Raw genomic sequence first — 22,230 nt, 5'->3', positions numbered from 1 at the left:
AATGGAACTGCAGCCAAACTCAAATCTAATTCAGGAAATAAAAACACATTGCGCACCGGTTGGTTTGAAACTTTATATGTATGTTGCTTGGTCGTTCTGTGAATCGTAGTGTGAAATCGTAACCGGATACTACTATGATTAGTAGTATGTATTGTAACCAAACACACGACGCTGTAAAGAGACTAGTTTTTAAAGTTAACCAACCGTCACTTTACGTTGTCAGGTAAAATTCGAACGTTTTTTATTCGTTTCCCAAGAAGTAGACAAAATGTGGAGATGATTTAATAAACCAAAATAGCCAAGATGAATTTTTCTAAGAATGCTTTCATAGAACTGTTATTAGCAAACAGCTCAGGGTAGAACTGTGGTATTATTCGCGAGTCCTTCCAATAACAAACAAAACGTGCAAATTGGTAATGTAAACACATTAATGTCCGTTTTATTAGACATTCATTAAAACACTTTACAAACAGTTGCGTCAAAAAGGCAACAACACTACAACTGCTTGTGGTCAAACTGATAGGTCCTTTTTGAGTTGAAAAGTGAAAGCATATTAGCCTTTTTGGTGTTCATTTAGTTATAAACATTCTTAAGTAGGCTACTAGACAATCGCAATTTTCGAGTAATTTTGTTAAACGGTTTTGTTGCAGACACAACGCTAAAATGTCGACATGTAAAGAATCGTACGACTGCTTAAATGATATAATAACAGAAGTAACACTTAACGAGTTAGCAAATAAGTTAAGAAAAGCAGCCTGACAATGCAGATGCTATCAGCAAAGATCTTGATGATGTATGTTTGCACATTTTAGGTTTGGCAAAGGCTTTAAAGTTGGATACCACTTTGCTTAACATTACAGTTGCTTAGCTAAACTGCGTAGCTAAACGGCTGAAAATGGCACCCTATTACATTATATTTTTATGCTTTTCTTACACTGGGTTTTTGACGCCTTGCTACTTAAGTTACAACTTTGCTGACTTGTTGGTAATTTATGATCGTTGCTGTGTTCTGTGTGTTTGCAAAAATGTGCCGTGTTGAAGGATTTTTATTTACAATATGTGATCCATCAGTTTTAGCCATTATTGTGAAAAATCAGCAAAAATGTAGGTCGCATTTTTTTTGCTTAATGCATTCTAACAAAAACCTTCAAAGGTTTTGAAACGCACTAGATCAAAAAAAAATGTAAGATGAAGTTGAAGTGCTATCTGGATATAAATGACCCGTTGCCTTGTTTAACCTTAACGGCATGACAATAAATTCTTCAGTAAGTTCCGTGATTTTTACGAAGTCAATCTAATCGAAATTTGAAATAGTTAATAGTTAAAATAAAAAATCATGAGAACCTAACACATTACCAAGGCTTGGTGGACCCAGAAATGCAAAATGTGTTTGCAACAAGGTTTTACTAAACGTATCGATATATTGGCCGTATCTGTAACGCTTTCAGGCTGTATAAGTGCAAAATACACAGCAGTGTTGGTCAGTAAAAAAACTAAACAAATAATGAAGACTGTAAATATTGCACAAGGGTAATACGCCGTGTCTGGTGCTCTATGCTTTTTGTTTTTGTTGTTCTGATCTTTGTTCTTGCAGGGTGTTTTAGCATTGCGCCTCCCACCGCCTCTTATTTTATTTTTTGTACCCGCACGATTTCTTAGGCACGTTTCAACAGACTTTTTAATAATACTCGATTGGTGTGCGGGTTTACGCAACGCTGCTTGCCGGGCCCATAGGCGCACAGTCAGCGCTTTTTTACCTGTGAAGTGGTGTAGGTTCTATGTCGTTGGTTTTATCTTATTCTTGATTTATCTTCATTTTACTGTTGTTTTAACCCATGGTTTTACAAAAACTGACGATGTCAATGGGCGAAATATATATTTTATTAAGTATTATCGACTGATTCTGCTTCTTTGGAAACCTTTTTTCATATTTAAAGTTATACTTGAAAAAGACAGTGATCGTCGATGATTATGTTGCCTGTTATAGAGGGTCTGATACAGCTCAATCAAATAATTCCAAGTTACATGCGATGAACAACACACAAGTAGTTTGCACAACATCAAGCGTAGCCCGCATGAATTTTAACGGAAACCAATTGCATTTTATGATTTGCATGTGCGAGAACAAAATCCCAAAAAAGCCTGTCCCCAAAAACATGAAAACAAATGAACATTTTACGAAATCTAAAATTAGACAGTTTCATATTACAAAACGAGGTTTGCGTCCTTTGTAACCTCTGTATGTCATTACAAAGTTTTTTTCGAGTACCCTTGCGAATTGGAACAAGTCTGTCATTGTTACCAGTTGGGGATGTGTCACCAAGTTTTGTCGAACTTTCGAAGCATGGTCAATTGGTGTATTAACATTCCATCACTGTAGTTTAGTTTCAACAGGTTAAAACACAAAAGCACAACAACGGTACTTCCAACACTTTTATCAGCCTTTGTGTTGCGAGGCAGGCACACAAACCTCCGCACGTTGTTTGTGTGTTTAGCCGGTAACCTTAAACGTTTTAAAAGAAGTCGTGGATTTGACAAAATTTTTTCACACAATGGGGCCGCGAGGCGTGGGAAAAAACCTCTGGTATTATATTACGTTTGGTCTGTGTTTTTGGTACGCGATGTTATTTTAACTGTAACGTCCTTTTGCGAGCCATACAAAAAAGATGCTGTGGCTACATGTTGTAAAAATTGACACCTGACGTTCGGTTAACATTTAAGTTACATCAAGGACATTTATGAGTATAAAAAATAATTACGCAATTTCAGTTCCAACAATAATATCGATCTAGTTGTTATGTTAAGTGCGCCGGCACATTAAAACAGTTACTCATTGCGAAGTTTTGTTTTTCGCAACGTAATCGAGTTCAAAAAGTGTCTTCGACCTCCTCAACACGTCATTACCTGGCAACCATGTGACGTCAACGATTGACCTTAGAGACACAGGGACGGCATAGGTCTGCGTCTGGCACTCGACTGTTTTAGGCTGCTAGAAAAAAAATGTATTGCAATTATCTTATCGCCATGAAGTTTTGTTTTCAGAAAGACAGTAGAATTTTAAGCAAAACCAGTGCGCTAAATACACATTATATTTTTTTTTATTTTTTTTTCAACGAGCGTAATTTTTGCCTTTTTATACGGTTAAGAACGGGGTTTACGAAACCGACTAAAAGTTGTTTAACAAATTAACTACACTTTTTATGCGACAAAAGTATCAATGTATATATGTCTCTTTTGTTGAAGGTCTTTAAAGTTATTTGCACAAAGATTAACTCAGGTAAAAAAAACGTATCTAGCGTGGTTTCATTTTACGTAAACCGAAACGGTATACCGCATATATCAGTAATTTTTACAACCAGTACACATGATTTCGCTGTTTGTTGAACAAAAACCTTGTTAACCCCAATTATTTCGAAATACTGTTCTAAAAAATTTATGCACATATAACCCATTTACACGGAAATACCCTCGTTATTGTCGCAACAATAGCAGTTTAAAGTTTTAATCAAAGCTCTTTCAGTGTGCACTGTGGAGTCGTGTTGCCACAAGCACATTCGTACACTATCAGATGGCCAGAATTCATGGGAGAACATAAGCGCCTTTTGAGAGCGATTGTTTTAATTTGTGAGAAAAAGCTTGAAGCGATGTAGACGCGTATCAGGTGAAACCTCCGCCTTTGTTGGCCCAACTCCACGGAGTTTGATTTGGGATAGCTGACGAGGAAGAGGCGGTTGGATAAAGATTGTAAACATTACTTTTTACAAGGAGCGTTTAATGCCATCGTAAAATGTCACAGTATAGCAGAACAAATCTTACTTAGTTCAATGTTAAAAGTTAGCACGTATCAAGATGACATAGTATAGAAGAAATTTATACATACAAATAAAAAAGAGGTGGTAAACAAATTGGTCAGTATAAAATGGTTCACATGTGCTTGTGATTTTAATACAGGAAAAAAATTAAAATGCTAAAAATGTGTGCATGCTTAGATTCGTACGATTGCTTGAACGATATAATAACAGACGTGGTCATCAACGATTTGGCAAATAAGTTGAGATATAAACAATGTTATGACAATGGTGTGGAAAAAGATCCAAAGGAATCAGCAAAAACTTTGCATCAGTTGGGACTCGAGTACAAAGAGAAGAGTCCAGATAAGATCAGTCTCATTCAAAGTGTTGCTTTAATGACATCAGCTGTGTTAAGGGAGCCTGAAAATGTTAATGTCATTGAAAAAGATCTCGAAAACGTGTGCATTCATATCATGACGGAGGCCAACGCTGCAAATCCGCATGCAGAGTTGGTGAGTAAAGCTGTTAAAGACATCAAAAAAGAAATTCAAGATTTTCGTGAAAATACAAATAAAAAAATTAGTGAGCTGAAACCAATGTGCGATAACTTGAATGGCAAAACACTTAATGCAATGCGGAGGAAAAGAGTGAAAGAAGTGAGAAATATACAGGTTTATGTTACTGAAACATACATGAGCATAATGAAATTTATTGCAAAAGAAACTGTTCACTTATTAGGGCAAGCACCCTGTAAGTTTGCTTTGGCAGGAACGGGATCTTTGGCTAAAAAAGAGGTTACTCCATATTCTGATTTAGAGAGCATTATAGTATTGAAGGAAGGAATTCAGGAACAGCCTGATTACGAAAAGATTTTGGAATATTTCCGATGGTTTGCAACAGTTTACCAAATGATTCTGGTTCGTCTGGGCGAAACTTTGCTAAGTTTTTTGGCCATTCCATGTCTTAATAATCCCTTAAACAAGGAAGAAGATTGGTTTTATGACGAACGCACTACATGTGGAATTTCTCCTGATGGATTTGCTCCTCATGCGAGCAAAAACCCACCGGGAAGACAAACAACGACACAGAATAAGCCATGGACAACTGAGCTAATCAAACCTGTCAGTGAGATGGTAAAGTACTTGGAAAGAGATGAGGATTTGAAACAAGGATATCATTTAGCAGATATGTTGACAACAACTTGTTTTTTGTTCGGTGATGATGGTGTACATAAAAACTTTCAAGACGAAGTGAAAAAAAGGCTTAATAAAATAGGTCAGGAGAATGAGAGATTAGAAAGAAATATAAAACAATACTACAAGTCGTTTAATATGAAGACGTTGACTTTACCAACTACAATAGACATTAAGCGCATTGCATTAAGGACTGGTTCACTCTTTATTTTAGCTCTGGGTCGTCTACGTAAATGCAAAGCTTTTTCTTGTTTCGACATTCTTGATGAGTTGAGCGATCGTAGTATAATGGACAGGACTATGTACGATAAACTACAGTTTTCTGTGGCAGTTGCGTATGAATTGCGTTTGAACTTGTACTGCAAGACGTCAGGTCAAAATGACATAATGCATCAACCCATAGAGTTTTTTGGTAAACCATCTTGTTTGGAAAGCATTCACATGGGAAACAGAGCACTTGTAGACGGCTTAAATACCACTGCATCACTTCAAAAGTATGTTATTGACTGCTTTAAAGATGTCAGGAACGAAACTGAACAAGATGAACAGAGAACTATTGAGTTTGTGACTTCACCAGTTAAAGCGGCATTTTTGGCATGTGAATTAGGTCTGTTCAGATTTGCTCTAATACTGAGAGATGAATGCAATGTACTGGACGTCAGTAATCAAAATCAGCTATGGCTTTTAAAGCTTTTGCAGGCAATAAGTTTGTACAACTGTAAAGAATATGAAAAGTCTGTTACTGTATGTACAGAAGAACTTAAACGTAGTGATTTGACAATGAATGTGAAAAGTTATTACCTGTTGCAACGCTCCCTGTGCCTTACCGAATTACACAAGCAAGATGAAGCACTGAAAGATGCAGAACAGTTAAAACATTACCGTTCCAATGGGATAATGTTTGTATCAGAACTGCAGATTAGCACATGTATGGCAAGGTGTTATATGTTCAAGAACAATCTTGCAGAGATAATGAAACATTGCAAGATTGCATACAACGAAATGAAAAAAACAAACAAGGAAAGCGAGTGTTGTGCACTAATGCTTGAATACAGTGAGTACCTCTATGGCTTGGGTTGTTATCAGGATGCTTATGAGGTAAATGAAGAATTGATTTCCCAAAGACGTAAATTGCGTTTACATGAGGAAACCGACCATTTGTTACGTATGGCATATTTCGGAAGAGGTGTATGTCTGTGTGGCTTGAAGCGATATAAAGAAGCTCTTGTTTTCCTTGACAAATCGTGCAAATTATTAAATGAAAACGAAAATGTATTTTACATTCGCAACTTTGCTTTATGTAAATTTGAATCCTTGTCAATGATTGGTCGGTCGCCAGAAGCAGAAAGTTTTCTTCAAAAGCTGTGGGATGAAAATATGGAATTACTCCGCTCAAACGGAGTGCGGTGTAAAGATTATTTTGCGTTCAAGTTTTTTCTAAAGTTGAAGATTCATCTGACAAATGAAGAAAATATTTGCATATTGTGATTGGAATTTTACAACCAGAACATCCACGCTAACATAGAATTGCACCCGTATTTGACCAGACAGGACCTCCTTTGCACAAGATGTGTGTATATTTTTCCATTTTCTATTACTTTTTTTTTTCATCACGCAAAAAATTGTAACTTATAACTTACCACTGTACAGCGATACTATGACTATGTTCTGTTTTCAACAACACCAATGATGTTCGACGTATTATGAAGATTTCATCACATTATTCGTGTGTTGTTTGTACAATCTGGCTTTCGAAGCTTTGCCCTTAGCAGTGCTTTGGTGCGTATCTCTCCGCTATTGTTTTGTTTTTCGTGACTTTTTGCGTAGTTTTTACACAAAAACGTTTTACACTGTGTGTTAGGTACTAGAAAAGGAGGGATAATTCGACTTTTTTCACAAAATATATTTGATAGTTACCTGGGACGATTTTAAAAATACGCGTTAGCCCCCATAATTACCAACACATGCCAAGTGTGTTAAATAAGTAAAGTCAAATTATGTTGCATTGTGCGTTAATAAGAAAACACAGTAAAACCAGGCAGACGGTTGGCGATTGAGATTTACAGTAAAATGCAGATTGATTTACTGTTTAATGCAGTGGTTCTCAATTTTCCATAGACAGTGCTCCCAAAAAGTAACTTTTCAGGCCTTGTGGTTCCCTTGAGATAACCACGTAAGACACTGAGGCACCCTACAAAAGATGGCAAAAGTCCAGGGTCTATCAGGATAAGTATTTTTGTCAAGCTACATTTTAAAAGAATATAGAGCTTTCATGTAGGATTTTTGTGTTGCGCTAAAAAGATCTTGGAAAAGACGTAGACTAGAGTAGGCCCTGCAAACACTTTCACCACCAGCTATCTTTTATGGCCAGGAAACTAAGTGGATTGCCGAAACACAAATAAAGTATGTTCCTGAATCGATAAAATGTGTTGGCATTCGGTACTAACTTCGGCTCCGGACAAGTCGAATGGAGTAAACCGTACTCGTGACAGTGTGGGAAATAGTCGATTAAATTAGGAACACATGCTTATTTCTACTACTTATAAATGAAAACGGCTCACTGACTTTTGGTTGATGTTTTTAGTCAGGTAACACCTTGCGTTTAATTCATTGTTTCCTTTGTTTATCGTGCACTGTGCTACGCTCATTCAGTGTTATTTACCCAGATGAGGCGACCTGCATACGACGTCGGAATATAAATACAATTGCCAGAGGAGCTCTATAAATTTGCTGAGGTTTCTTTAAGTTTCCAGACTATAAAAATTACGCAAAAAAGGTCATTGATATCTTGTCCAAGTCAAGTCATTCCCGTAATCCTGGGACCGTGTTGGCACTTTGGTGAGTTTACCGAATGCTAGGTGACAAAGAACCTGGTGGTGTCCATCTCTTTTCCAGATATGTATGGTCGTTGGCTCTCAACAGCTCATCCGCCCTTTTTGAAAGGTCTTGTTTCTAGTCCTGCGGGGTGTCCACACACCCGCCTCACCCGAGTTGCCTCGAGTGGGAGAGCCGGTTTAGTCGCCGGCTTCTCGACCCGCGACAGGTTGTACTGGGCTACGTGGTACCAGTAGCAGGTATAAACCTGACCTGACAAAATATATCTTGGTACAAATGATGATTTTCGAGTCGTGGTGACAAGTCAAACAAAAATTTGCTATTTTTGAGGTATACAAACTTGTTGGATTTGTAAAGGTGTACAACGAAAAAAGATTAAAAAGCACTGAGCTAATACATCTTACATTCTCCCTAGCGTGTAAAAAAAAAACTACAGACATTTTTACCAAATGACCCAAGCAGGGCCGGATTAACACCATTAGAGGCCCTAAGCACTAAAACAATTTGGTGCCCCTTGCACCATTTTTAATTCAAAATATAAACGTAAAAACAAAATTCTTCATCGAGATTTCGATTTTAACATAATATACAACAAGGGTAATAGACTATAAGCTTAGCTGATATTAAACTTGTAGATTTGTTTCAGAATGTCAGAAATATTCCAAAACTCAATTAAAAACGCCTAATTTTGCTGCTGCCTTCCCCAGTCTCAGCACTGTTGCCCAATTGTAAAACATACTAGTAGGCCTATTAGCGTCGTGTTTAATTTACGTTTGCCACATGCGCGAATATGTTTTCAAACACCATGCTATTAACTAAGCCAGGGGTGGGGAACCTTTTTGTTTGTGAAGGCCGCCAAACGGTTTATAAATAGTCGTTTAGGCCGCACAGACTATTTCTCAGGCCAAGGACAGTAGCATTCAAACATTTTGATATACAGAATGGTTGATGTGCTATTGGACTAACGGTCCAAGCTAAATAAAATTCATCACTACATTTCCACCCTCACTACAACATTCAGGATTTTATTAACATAGAAACTCGCTTGTTTATCAATATCAATCTAAGAGCAGCTTGTGACATCACAGACGAGTTTAAGACATTCGATTATGCGCAAACAATTGTTCTTTTGCAACACAAGTAAGATTGTAGAACCTTGGTCTATTGGCAGTTCTACGGATATCGCTTTGTGTACCAGTACGCAAACATATCAAAACCGCTGCCCTAGAACCAATCAAATAGTAATGTGGAATAAAGGTAAAAAAAATACGTTTCTGTCTAGTTTTTAGCGCCTGGTGCAGTGTGTATTATCAACATCCTAAATTGTATTCTGAAATCGAAGGCCACACTTAGTGCCCTAAAAGGCCGCATGCGGCCTTTAGGCCGCAGGTTCCCCACCCCTGAACTAAACATTGCCTTACTGTCTTGACCAGCGGTGCCCAATCTTTTTTGACTCAAGATCGACGTTTGAGGTAGTGTAGTCTAACTCTCGGGACCTACCATTCCAATACAAACTAACAAGATAATGCAAGACTATGTGTGTATTACCAAAGGAAAACTAGCATTTTCCGAGCCCTGTTTTACGTTTTTTATCGTGGTTTGGGTGTGAGTTTTTGCACTACATTGAACTTATTTTTTTATAATTCATCCGAAGCTAATCTTGATAATACAAAAAGTACCAGCACAAAGTAACCATTACTACTGTAACTATTATTTTTGTGATGTAACTATTACTTTTGTGACTTTTGCGATGTAAAGCGTCGACTATTTGTGGTGTGAACATAGCCTAATGAATAACTTTCACAATAAAGTCATCTATGTAGGGCAGCATTCCCTAAAAACGCATTACAAAACAACTATTTTAAATAGTTTTCTGATTCCCTCGCGATCGACTTGATATCAGTCCGAGATCGACGGGTTGGGCACCCATGAGTCTTGACTGTTTTAGGTTTTAACAAACAGAGCAACGCAACGTTGTTACGTCATATAGCACGCAATCAATCCCTTTTGTCAGTTATTTTATTTTCTCGCTTTATAAACAGAACTTATTCATTTTCATTACATTTTGAATATAGTTGTAGTTTTTTGTTAGATTTAATAATTTACCTAGAAACCATTTCTGTGGTGCCCCTCCTCTACTTGATGCCCTAAGCACGTGCTTATACGTTAATCCAGCACTGGACCCAAGGTCTGTTACATCGTAAATTTACACAGCACACTTACAGATTTCGCTGATTCGAAACAAGCAACTGTTATCTGCATTGTGCGTTCGGTAGCAGAACTACTTGTGCATTGCAAATAGTGGGTTGTCCATTAGACTGTAAACTTCACTTGGCAAAAAACGTACGATAAACACGCGGGAGTTTTATTGGAAAATATAAGTCGATAATACTGTCAAGTACTGGCGACATAGCCACAACATATTAAAAAAACACTTTTACCATTCATATCTTCTCAACGGTCATCTCGGAGCCACCACTGTATTCCAATCGTCTCCTCCATCCAATAAAATTATTTATAACTGCGCCTCCAAATCGTCTAACGCTTTTAAAGCTTTTTCTCGTAAATCGAATTTTTCGACTGTTTTATCTTCAGTTTTACATTTATCTTTAGTCTGTTCATCAGCTTTAGACTTGATTTGCTTGAGCTTTTCTACTGCCCTTTTTGCTTGCGCGAGTTTTTGCTCCATCACTTGGTCGGTTTTCATACGACGAAGATTCTTCACAACTTTATCGGCTTGCTCCGTCAATGTTTCATCTGCTCGCTTAACGGGTTTTGCGATATAGATTTCCTCGTCAACTTCAACCTTAGGAAAAATATCAAACACGTTACGCCTAACAAATAGTTGTGGCACTCCGAGTTTGCTGGAATGTATTAGGGCACTTGTGCTATTGTGTCCTTTATCTGGCTCATATTTTCGTTTTTTTTTCATTTAAAACAGAACCCAACACTTAAAAGATGGTATATGATAACCATGTGCATGAAACACGACCGGGTCACTGCTTATGCTAGTTAGGCACTTCCAACTTAAGAAATCGAATCCAAAAGTAAAAAATGCAGTTATATGTACAGATATATATATACAACTATAGTTGCCTTTAATCTGTTTTATTTTACAAGGAAATTAATCGGACAGCCACATCTTGGTACGATTTACCCACTTTTATTTATTAATTAAAAGATTTACAAAAACAATTTAAATCAACCTGTCCGGCAACTTGTAGGGAACGTTGTGGGTTTTGGCTTTTGTTACAAGAACGGGATTTAAACTGGCAACCTTGAGCAGAATATGGGATACAACACAATTAACCACACCTTATGCGTTTCTTCAGCATTGTCTTTGTGCACTGTATGTTCGACATACTGTTGTTTGGCAAACACTCCTTCTTCTTTTGCTTGTTGATTGTGAACTTCCTTTAAAGCAAGACGATGTCGCACTATAGCCAAGTTCTCTGAAAACACGCACATTTTATGTTGGTAACTACTGGCCGAGAATTTGAGGGGCATTGCTCCTACTCAGTGTTCCTCGAAGGGTTAAACTAACTTGAAATCGAACAAAACAAATAAACAATGATTCAACGGACAAAAAAGGCAGCTCGACGGCGAACTCATTTGAACATAACAAATTCAGGCGTTGCCCGCCCACCGAGGATAAAAATGAAACAAACAAACATAATGTTCAAGTAAAGAATTTCTTTCTTTCTGCAAGCCAAAACGCTGAAAGCAGGTTGCTAAAGGAGTTTTCAACTGACCAAACATCACTAAGACTTCTTTATTCGTATTTTTTACCAACACTTCTATTATTTTTTTTCTTGATTCGTTTGTTTCATTTAGTACTTATTTCATACTAAATCTCTCGCAATTTGCGTTGAAGTCAAGGTTTTTTGTTGTTGTTAAAAAAACAACACAATTATTCCTCAATAATTTGTCACTTAATCCTAACTTCATATTTGAAAAAACTCTTCCGGCAAATGTATTGTTTTTTACTAACGCTATAACGTCCCATTTAGGTCGCCTTCCCTTGAAAACTTTTTCACTAAAGAACATATTTTCGCATCAATTACTCCACCTTTTGTGTGAGGCTCGTCTGGAGCAGCTATTGAAACCTCCTCCAGACAATTTTCGGCTTCTTTCAGTCTGCCATCCTCAACAAGCGCCACACAGTAATTGTGTTTTGCTTGTGTGTTTCCAGGTTCAAGATCAATAATTCGTTGAAAGATTCTAAAAAAATAGTTTAATAGATAGACTCTGTTTGCACATAAGAACTGAAAGGCATAAATGTCATTCAAATTGCAATACACATATTGGTCTTTATGTTTGGACTTCATGATGTAAAACAACTGTGATGAATTTGTGCACATTAATCCTGTTAATCACATACGCAGTTTGCCAAGTATTTCATGCGGTTAAGCCAGTGGTTTTCCAACTGTGGTACGCGTACCACTAGTGGGTACGCCAGAACTTTTCAGGTGGTACGCGAGTAGCTTTCTGTGATACCTAATTCAATACCGATCTAAAATTGCAACTCAACTGATCCAACTGATTAGCCCTGGTTTGGGTGAAACTCATGTCTTGTACAGTCTTCTGAAATTATTAAACATGCTAGTCAGGGCGAGAAAATGGACATGTTTTTAGGTCTGTCCATTCAAACAAGGTTTATGATAGGTGGTATGCAGCGAAGAGAAAGTTGTCAGGCGGTCCGCGGTCTGTGTAAGATGGAGAAACGCTGGGTTAAGCGGACGACTTACAACTAGTGGTGGGCTACGGTTTCACGATCCCTGTGCAAATAACCAACTGCGTCTATAATATTTGGTGTTTTAAAACCCCTGCTTTGACCAGCTAAGTTTAGCTAAGTTTGATGAAAAAACAAACAAAAAACATTCGCTTATTGTAGGTTGTTTTGTTCATATTTCACCCACCAATACAATTAATTATTACCTCAAGTTAAGTAAGATACGACTGCACAATTGCACTGAAATAATCGCCAAACCAAAAATAGTTATTCGGTGGTGAAACATTATGTGGGCCAAGCAGTTCAAGACTGAACATAACCTCACTGGTAAATAGGCAATAATTTATCGTTAAAGTCCGTCATTTGTTAGTTTTTAAACAAAATACTTTATTGTTCTAAACTAACATTCATATTGTATGCTTGCATGATAGTAACTTACGCGAGAGCCTCTTTGACATCTTTTACTACATTTAACATCACATCACCATACAATGTCAATCCTTTTATGTGGTTTGGGTAATATTTGAGTAATTCCTTTATAGCCAGGAGACAGGTACCACTTTTACTGTCTAAAAATAAAAGTTTTTAGAAAACATGTTTTCTTATATTTGCAGAAAAAAGTTTCTTTCAATAATAAGTTAAACATTTGTCAATAGTTGCCCACTGTTCTAAAAATTACATGAAGCCGTTGTTTGTTCAAAGCATGTTGTGTTGATATAGATTTATTATCAGTATTTTCTTGTCTGTCTTTTAAATCTTTTCGTTAAAAAAGTTGATAAAAGATGTGTAAAATTGATAAAAGATGTAAAAACACGATAAAAGATGTACAAACCTATTCGGGAAAGCAGCAGAGCTTTGTTGAATAAACTTATTCTTTGTTTAGGTTCAACCTGCAAAACAGTACAGAGTGGTTTTGCTATATTGTATTGTAACTTTGACAAGGAAATAAACCATAACCTCTTAAACATTTGCTGCAAATTAAAAAATATTTTGGAATATGCAGACGATCTGATAACCAAGTTGCCATACGTTTTATGCAGTTAACTGATTTAGAATTGGGCTGGAACAAATATGACTGGTACAGTAGAGTGTTTGGAGTTTAAAAACCACACATAATTAAACAACTAACATGAAGTATCAAGAATTGCTTGAAATAAATCTAAATACACCAGTTCATCAAATTGTATCAAACCAGTTTGAAGATGTTTTGTCCAACAAATTAACATTCTGAGTTAAAGCTATATGTATATATTGTTACCATAATAATTGGTAGGTTGAAACAGTGTGTATTGTCTGCAGTTTACTTATAATAAGTTGTGTTCAAACAGTTTGTAATAAAGACAAGTTTATTTGCAAAGAAAGGAAGACTTACCTTTAGGACATCATCCCAACATTTAATTGCATCCTTGTATTCATGTAAGTCCATATGAATTGACCCTAGCAAAGATTGGGCCAGGAGGTTGTCTGGTTCCAATTTAATTACATGTTCAATGCGAATTTTGGCACGGCGAAGTAAATCCTTATCCCTTGTTTCCTGTGAGAACAGATGAATCACATATATACATATTTGGTGATTTTTTTATGCTTGATAATTTGATGGTATGTAGTTGGATAAAAGTGGTTTGTATTTGTAACAATACATCCAACCACTACCTGTAAATTTTAATTAACAGAAAAACTTTCGATAAAACCTTAATAGAGTTCCTGCATTTTTGGAAACCAAGTTTTATGCAGAACAGTACAGGCGTAAACAATAAGCCGACAAAAACCATCAAATAGACCAAACAGTCCTTTAATCAAAGAAATTATCTTACTGATTTAAAATTTATTGTGGTTCAAATTTGGTAACAAAGTACCTGCAATATGACTGCAGAATTATACAGTGCTTTCACATGATTTTGATTGTGGTAAATTGCAAGAGTGTATCCTTCGATGGCACCTGTTTTGTTACCCAAGCTTGCATGAACCACACCTACAAATATACATAACAACGTTGTAGTGGTATGTTTCACAAGTTACTTAAAGATAGAGTACTGGTTTGTTGAGCACTATACACAAAAGCTTGGTTTTCTTTTCATCCATACAACCTCTTCAGAACACCAAAAAGCATTATTTCCTTTACTAAATGTGGGATATACCCAAAATTGTCTGTTTAAACCGATCTGAAAGATGATGTTACCAATTCTTAAAAATAGAATGTTCTGTTTTTAGGAAATACATTTGTTGATGACATCTTAGACCTAGTTATAACTGGATATCCTAGTAGTTTGCTAGCAGCATGTTATGTACGAAATCAGAATGTAATATTACCCATGTTGTAATATATATCAGATTTGTTATTTGTGTGCTGAAGAGCAGTTTCAAACATTGCAAGCGCTTCTTTCTCCCTTTTCAAAAGCACCAAAATCTCTCCTCTGAAAGCGAAAGAAATACGTTGTTAAGCAATACCCATGGTCAGCCTAAAAATTGAACAATCAAATTCCTTGCCTGTTAATGTAAGCTTCAACAAATGTTTCTTTCATTTGGATAACTTCCTTGTACAGCTTATCAACCTCATGGAGCCTGTTAAGACACAAAATTCACTGATTTTTTTCAGATATCATTCCAGGTAATCACATTTTTATTGGAGTGCATTGAGATTGTCTTTTTTAAGTCTTTTTGATGTTATTAACATACAAAAGTCAGTCAAATAAAACTATGTTTTGGCATTTTTAAATGAGTTTCTAAAATGAAACATTTTGTAATAAGTTGGTAATGTCAGCTAAAACCGTACAAACAAATTTTTGTCTTTTACAACAGCGTATGCAATATGCGGTTTTCATGCCAAATACAAAAACACTTCAACGCAGTGCAAGCAAGTGGATTTAATTCTTATTTAATATATGAATAATCCAACAATGGCAAGAATTACTTTAATTTCACTGGGAGTTGTTCACTTTACTTAGGTGTGTTTGGTAAGCAACAAACTAAAATCAATTTGTACAATATAAAGGTGTCGTTCTCAGTCTAAATTTGTAAACTGTATTTGGCTTATCAGTGTTAAAGGTTGCACACTTCTGCAATGCAGTATGCCAAACACCTTTATTTTGATTAGCTGTAAATGTTATTGGATCAAAGTAATGTTGCTGACTAATCTACAAGTTTACCTTGACTTATTTGTCTTAATTATGTTTCCTAGTCGCATGAAGAGTTTTAAACTTTTTGGTACCACTCTGGCGGTGTACGACTTTCCAGCTATTGGCTAAAAAAGACAAGCATGATTATTATTTTAATTAGCAAGTATGCATATCAAGTGCTATTTAAGCAGTTGTAAATTTGTGACATTCCTGCAAACAGATGATGCAGGTAATTGATAATTCTAGTGTAAAAAAATCCAGTTTATGAAAACATTGTACCAAAACTACAAGTGTATGATGCGCTCATGATTACTCCTCAACTAAAACAAAGCTGCAGTGATACTCACTACTACTACAGAGTGATATTTTTTCTATTTTGTTGAATGAAAAAAGTACTCTTATGTGAAACTAGATTGGCTCACACAGCGCAGAACATGATGTCATGCTTCCTAACTGTCATGGCATATTTTTTCACAATCGATGCAATTATCCAGTTATGCGATAAACCGGTATGCGAATAACCGGACAATTTTCTTGACAAATGTTTGGCGACAGTTTGGGATTTTTAATTCTGATGCAATTAAACAGATCATGCGATTAACCGGATTTGTCTGTACTTTCTTTTATCATAAAGTGCATATAATTAAATGGAGATCACGGCATTGCAGCCTATCACTTGTTAGAAAAATAACATCATCTGGTTAATTGCATGAAAAGGTTGGCAAATGATTTGTGGATTAAACTGGATTTGTTTCTATGATAGTAAAATAAGTGAGTTTCTGAACCCCAAACTAAAATGTTTCTGGTATTAACAGATAATTTATAGACATTGAACGGTGTATAGGTCTTTACTTTGTTAATTTATTAAACACCAAAACCAAGTATAAACAACAAAAGTTAGAATATAAAAACTTAAATGTACAAAGCAAACACATAGGTCACCTGAGGAAAAAGTTTCTTGGCTTGCCAGTAAATGTTCTCAGCTTCCTGGGGTCTGTCCAGTGCTTCCAACATACCACCAACATTCATAAGTGCTCCAAGATCATCAGGTTGAACTTCAGCTGCCTAAAACCATAAGGGTTGTAAAACACATTTATGTTTTTCTAGCACAAACATTTCGAACAACACAAAAGTTAAAATTGTTACCAAAATTAACTGTACACAGAAAATGTTGTAAGCGAGATTTTTCTTTCCAAGCAAGTCATAAGTCTAGTAAACCAAACAATCGAAAATAATGACCTCACAATACATCTAAACATAATTGAACTATATTTTAACACAACTTGATCATCTTTAGGCAAAGTCTTCAAAACACATGACTTGAACTGACCTAAGGCATTACAACATTGTTACCCACCTTTCTAAAATATTTTAACGCTTCTGTCCAGTTTCGTTTGTCCTCATAAGTGTGACCAATGTTGTTCCAAACCTTGGCATTCGTTTTTGTAACCTAAACAAAATAAATCATTTTGAGGGGTGCATATTGTGTGTCCACAGATTTAATAAACTTGTTTGCTTGAATATATAACAATGGATTTAGTCTGCAAAAAAAACCTTTCAGATTGGTCTGCAATTTATGCCAGCGCCCAATTATCATTCTGGTTAAAAAATGTCATTATGTCCAATGATGGACTAAATATTTAAAGTGAATATTAAGTTTAGAATGTTGAAATTAAGTACTTTAAAGATGTATTATAGGCATTGGACTTAACAAAACATAAAAATTGCTACATTGCACATTATGCATGCTTAAAAATTCACACTGTCAAACAGAACTTAATGACTAGTCCTCTCTTTCTTACCTTTAGTGCACTTTTAAACAATGTCTGTTCATCTTTCCAATCAAAGTTTCGAATCACAGTTTTAAGAGCGTGTGTAACAATCAGTATTGTGAGAAAGGAGAACACCAGTTTATCCCATTTACTGCCAAAAAAGTGTTCAAAATAATATGTTTTGAAGGTATAAATTACACAATAAAAAGCAGATATAGAATCCTTAATCTGGTGATAAACATTTAGTACAGGGGTTCTATTCCTATCATGTGCGGGGATTACTTGTATAAAAATAAAATTACAATGGTCTTGTAATTTGGGCAATTGCAAAAGTGGGTGCAAAATTAGCAAATTAGTACTAGTTGGTGATTTGAAAGCGGTGCAACAAAGAAAAAGGTTAAGAACCACCTTTTTGGTAATACTTTTGTTCCAGCACAAACAATTGATAAATTTGTCTGATAGAAAAAATTAGGAATTAACTGTTTTAAAAGGTGGTGATGGACCCACAAAAACTTTATCGAAATAATACACATACTCAGTATTAAAAACAAATTTGGACAAAAAATTGCTAACATAGGCCCTGAGGGGGAACACAATAATATAAATACTTGTTTCAAATTTATCCACATTTTTAGACACCCGCTAACAATTAAAAAAAATCTTACACAGCTTTTCTAAGTTTGTGAAGTCCCACTGCCACCAGCAGTGTAAAGCCTATGCTTGGAATATAAAGAATCCTTTCAGCAACAACAAAGCCAACAGTGAAAAGGAGATTTGAAGCAGGTAAAAATGGAAACACTATCATCGCCACAGCAACAGAAGAAAGCTTGCTTACAGGAGAATTTCCGAAAAATGAAAACACACCTAAAAAGTAATTTACTGGTGGTTACTACTTAAAACTACACACATAAATAGAAAAATATTTGTTTAATTTATAAAGATATATTTTCTCTTAAATATAATCGACCATAACGATGTTTATTGTTTTGATGAGGCATTTATAACTATTGTTGTCATTTAACTTATCACAAATGCTTGTATAATGTATGCAATACCAAATAAGATTAATTCACAATTTCTTGACCAATTTGTGGAAACAAACCATACAACAACTGCAAGACTTCTTTGGGGAAGGTTGACAGTATGTTTAACATACAACAACATATGACAACACTTTCAAGGACTGATACAAACAACTGTAACAAACCTAAAGTTATAAAAATAAACCAAAACATGATTGTGGCGATGTTTCTAACATCTGTAAAACTGGTGATCAGAGGTATTGTGCCCATTGTCCAATCACACAAAAGGTTACTTGGGTTCAACAACAGCCAAGTATTTACAGGTAAAAGGTAGTTCAACGTTAAGTGGCGCGCAGGAAATTCGGCAGAAGCTGCAGGGTTGTCAAAAACTAAAACAGAAAAAAATGTCAAAAAAGTTTGAAATTTTTTTTATGAAACTTAAACTTACTATCAAAATGTGGGAGATTGTTTCCCATGGCAAAAAATCTCATAAACAGTAAAAATATACCAAACATAATGACAAGAAAAGATCGCCACAGTAATGATTTGTAGCGCACCTTCTTTGATGATGATATGTACATTACAAGTAACAAACAATAATCATCCAATGACAACTGAAAAATAAACAAAACCATTATAACTTGGCAACAACACTTTTAACACAAATCTACAAACTTAAAAAAATCAAATTTAATTCAGAAAAACAAATAGAAACGTTAAAGAAAACTTCCAACTTTGTTAGAATATGGGTAAGTGTAGAACAACCACTCTTAAAATTGTTGGAAATTTATTTACCTTGTGATACAGACAAATATCAAAAACCAGAAAAACAGCTAGTACAGTGATTCCTTGTTCTTTGCTGGCCATTGCAAGTGAACAAAACAAAAAAGAAGCAACCTGAAAAAGTAAAATGCGGCCTTGAATTCAAGCAAGCTGCACATTTTTGACCCATATATTATATTTTATCAGTGCAGCTGATGACGAAAAATTGGCCATTGACACTGAATTTATTTTGTAAATATATTTTTAACTAAATAATGACAAACAGGGCCCCAGAAATTTACCATACAAAAACAAATATGAGATAATCACTAAAACATTATGAAAAATAAGAACTTTGCCTAATAAAAAATGTACAGAACATTAGGGGATGTGCATATTGTAGCAATGGCTACTAAAAGTACAAAGCTAGTAATGGTACATTTATTAAATTGTGATATACATACCACATGTTTCACAGTGAATTTTGCATAACACAGAATGGAAAGCACAACAAATATTGTAGAAAGCAGCTCTGCTCTTCCCACCACCCCAGTCACCTACAAAATAAACCAAGAAAATTGCAATTTCTTTAATACAGCAAAATGTATAACGACATTCAAACAGTACGAATTACAATACTTACTGCTTCAACATGGATAGGATGCACCAAAAACAGTACTGTGGCAGTTTTTGCAATAAAGTTTTGCTCAACTTCAGCAACATTGGGAATAGTATTAGCACTGGTGTTTAAATTCTGTTTCTTGTGATGCTTTTCAGCAGGTTTTGTCACCAAAGGTATTTTGGAGTCAAAGCAAGTTTTTACAAGGAGCTTGTTGAGTTTGTAAACGAGACAGCACACAACAGCGTGAAGAAGCACGTTTACTAAATGATAAGACCATGGTGCACTCCCAAAAATTAAATAGTTGATGCGAAATGTGAGCACAGTGAATGGTCGATATGACTTGTGGCTTCCTTCCTGAAACACAAAAAATAACCCCTAAATAAAAAGGTAATAAACTCCTTTAGATAAAACTTTTTAGCATGGGTTTTACAGGTTAAACAAAACTATATTAAAGCTATATGTCAAAATCTTTTCACCTCAACTCCTACATGACAGACAAATCTAGATAATTGCATGTCGAGTTTCTGGATAATTACATGTCAATACTAACAAGACTGCACAATCAACCTAAGATTTTTATTTATGTGTCAGACGTGGGATTTACTGTACATTTGTATTTAAACGGAATATGTAATTAACTAGTAAGCAAATAAACACAATCTGAGCAATAAACATAAGAGTTTAAAACAAAATCTGAAAACAAACTGAAACAGGTTTTTGCTGGACTGCAAATGTATGTATAGATCAATGACCACCAATTCCTTACTTTTGTCATAGAAGTTCCCCAAAAGTCATTATAAAGCAGATCCGTGATTGGAGTTTCACCTTGGACATCTTTGTTGTTGACAACTGCAGCCACATCATCAAACACAAATCCACAAAAAAGTGAATTAAAATAAAGAAGTAATGTTACAGCTATCAGTAAAATTATAAACAACCTGTCCTCCATAACTTGGGTATCTATAGATACAAACAATAAATCTTTTCATGCACTAGGTAATTCTGTAGTAATGAATTAGGTGTTTTATAATTGCTAGCAGCAAAAACTGTCGATGAAATGTTAAGAATCGGTTAACCTAATGAACATAATTAAAATGATTACCAGGGTGTTGGTTGGCCATACAGAAACAACATTTAGAACTAGTTAGCAAAATTTTAAGTACTTTGTTTGTATAACACACAACATTACATGTTTTCAATTTCAACAAAGTGATGCATACAAGTTTAATTTGGAACATTATTACAGGCAATTTACTACATATTGAACAAACAACAATGTTTACTAATATAATGATAGAAATGCATATGAAACTTTATGCAGGACCAGGTTTAAAATGTTCATAATATTGTTTTGTAGCGTCTGTCATTAGATACTTTGTGCACTCCGGAAGATAACCAATAACAGTTGCAGGAGAGCCACCCCAAAGTGTAAATGGAGGAACAACTGTCTCTGGAGGCAAAACAGTTCCATCTGCAATCTGTGAGCAATCCTTAAGAATGCATCTTCTTCCAATCACACAGTCCTTTCCAATGTGGACATAGGAACCAACTTGTGCAGCATTTACAATGGAGTCTTCATCGATATAAACATGGTCACCAATCATACATGGAAAGAAGGCTACCCCCTTGTTGAACTTCTTGAATGGTGGTCGGATCACGGCTCTTTTTCTGATTACACAATTTCTGCCTATTCTTACATTAGCAAGGTCACCACGAATAATGCATTCAGATTGGACGATTGTTTTTCCATTTAGTACAATGTTTTGGCTGCCGCACAAGACAGATTGTCGACTAACTTTGTTGCCAGATGCTGTTTCAATGTATTTTTCCTTGATATAGAATTCGTCTTCAAGATCCATTACGCAACACAGTATAAATTAACGATACAGCAGTGAATAATTGTCAAAATTTCCAACACTTATCCTACAAAGTGCAAAACATGAAAAAAACTTATCGAATCAAAATCGTAGACGTAGTATATCTTGGCTAAATTGCCTGCTTTTCCACAGTTATTGAACCGCAATACACAGACCTTAGTCGTTTGCAGTCAGTTTACATTTTACAAGCTTGTTTGAACGAGAACTTTTTTGCTTTTTTATTCTCGTCTGACTCAACTTAAACACGCATAATATAATATTTTCTCCATAGAAATCACACAAGTCGGGGATCTCCCTTTCAGAGTTGACTTTAATCAAAGAACCCTACCGTATTTGCTCGATTATAAGCCGCGGCTTATATTGTTTTTTAGCTGCCGTTTGTGCGGCTTATAATCGAGGGCGGCTTATAGTTTAATTTTTTACCGAAATCATTTCTACACTCCAACATTTTAAATTTTTTGGGGTTCAAAACATGTATGCGTGTACAGATCATACGTCGATAAACGTT

At 35.5% G+C, this 22,230-nt stretch overlaps 2 protein-coding genes across 2 annotated transcripts; both read right to left on the bottom strand.

Annotated features, from left to right (window-relative positions):
• Nucleotides 1–10,163: 10,163 nt before the first annotated feature.
• On the bottom strand, nt 10,164–20,794 carry LOC145238660 (protein O-mannosyl-transferase TMTC3-like). Its single transcript, XM_080101898.1, has 20 exons — nt 20,612–20,794; nt 19,867–20,199; nt 19,688–19,780; nt 19,257–19,358; nt 18,910–19,075; nt 18,647–18,850; nt 18,105–18,303; nt 17,470–17,590; nt 17,025–17,117; nt 16,610–16,732; nt 15,698–15,792; nt 15,039–15,113; nt 14,862–14,965; nt 14,408–14,523; nt 13,924–14,085; nt 13,384–13,441; nt 12,991–13,120; nt 11,889–12,040; nt 11,135–11,271; nt 10,164–10,625 (listed from the first exon to the last, which is right to left on the bottom strand). Exons 1-20 carry the CDS (start codon nt 20,792–20,794, stop codon nt 10,335–10,337), a joined length of 2,937 nt encoding a protein of 978 aa, XP_079958024.1. The 3' UTR covers nt 10,164–10,334.
• A 10-nt stretch (nt 20,795–20,804) lies between these two features.
• On the bottom strand, nt 20,805–21,782 carry LOC145238661 (dynactin subunit 5-like). The gene has a single exon (XM_080101899.1). It carries the CDS (start codon nt 21,702–21,704, stop codon nt 21,159–21,161), a length of 546 nt encoding a protein of 181 aa, XP_079958025.1. The 5' UTR covers nt 21,705–21,782; the 3' UTR covers nt 20,805–21,158.
• Nucleotides 21,783–22,230: the final 448 nt, after the last annotated feature.

Source organism: Phallusia mammillata, chromosome 7 (assembly GCF_965637545.1).
Source record: "Phallusia mammillata chromosome 7, kaPhaMamm4.hap1.1, whole genome shotgun sequence".
Taxonomy (NCBI): domain Eukaryota; kingdom Metazoa; phylum Chordata; class Ascidiacea; order Phlebobranchia; family Ascidiidae; genus Phallusia; species Phallusia mammillata.
This window is presented reverse-complemented; position numbering and strand designations above follow the sequence as displayed.

Excerpts from the sequence above, each read along its gene's own strand:
- LOC145238660 (XM_080101898.1), bottom strand. The coding sequence starts at position 20,794 with ATGGAGGACAGGTTGTTTATAATTTTACTGATAGCTGTAACATTACTT. Across the intron at positions 20,200-20,611 it reads GGGGAACTTCTATGACAAAA|GAAGGAAGCCACAAGTCATA; the intron begins GTAAGGAATTGG and ends TTTGTGTTTCAG. Across the intron at positions 13,121-13,383 it reads TCTGCTGCTTTCCCGAATAG|ACAGTAAAAGTGGTACCTGT; the intron begins GTTTGTACATCT and ends TTTTATTTTTAG.
- LOC145238661 (XM_080101899.1), bottom strand. The coding sequence starts at position 21,704 with ATGGATCTTGAAGACGAATTCTATATCAAGGAAAAATACATTGAAACA.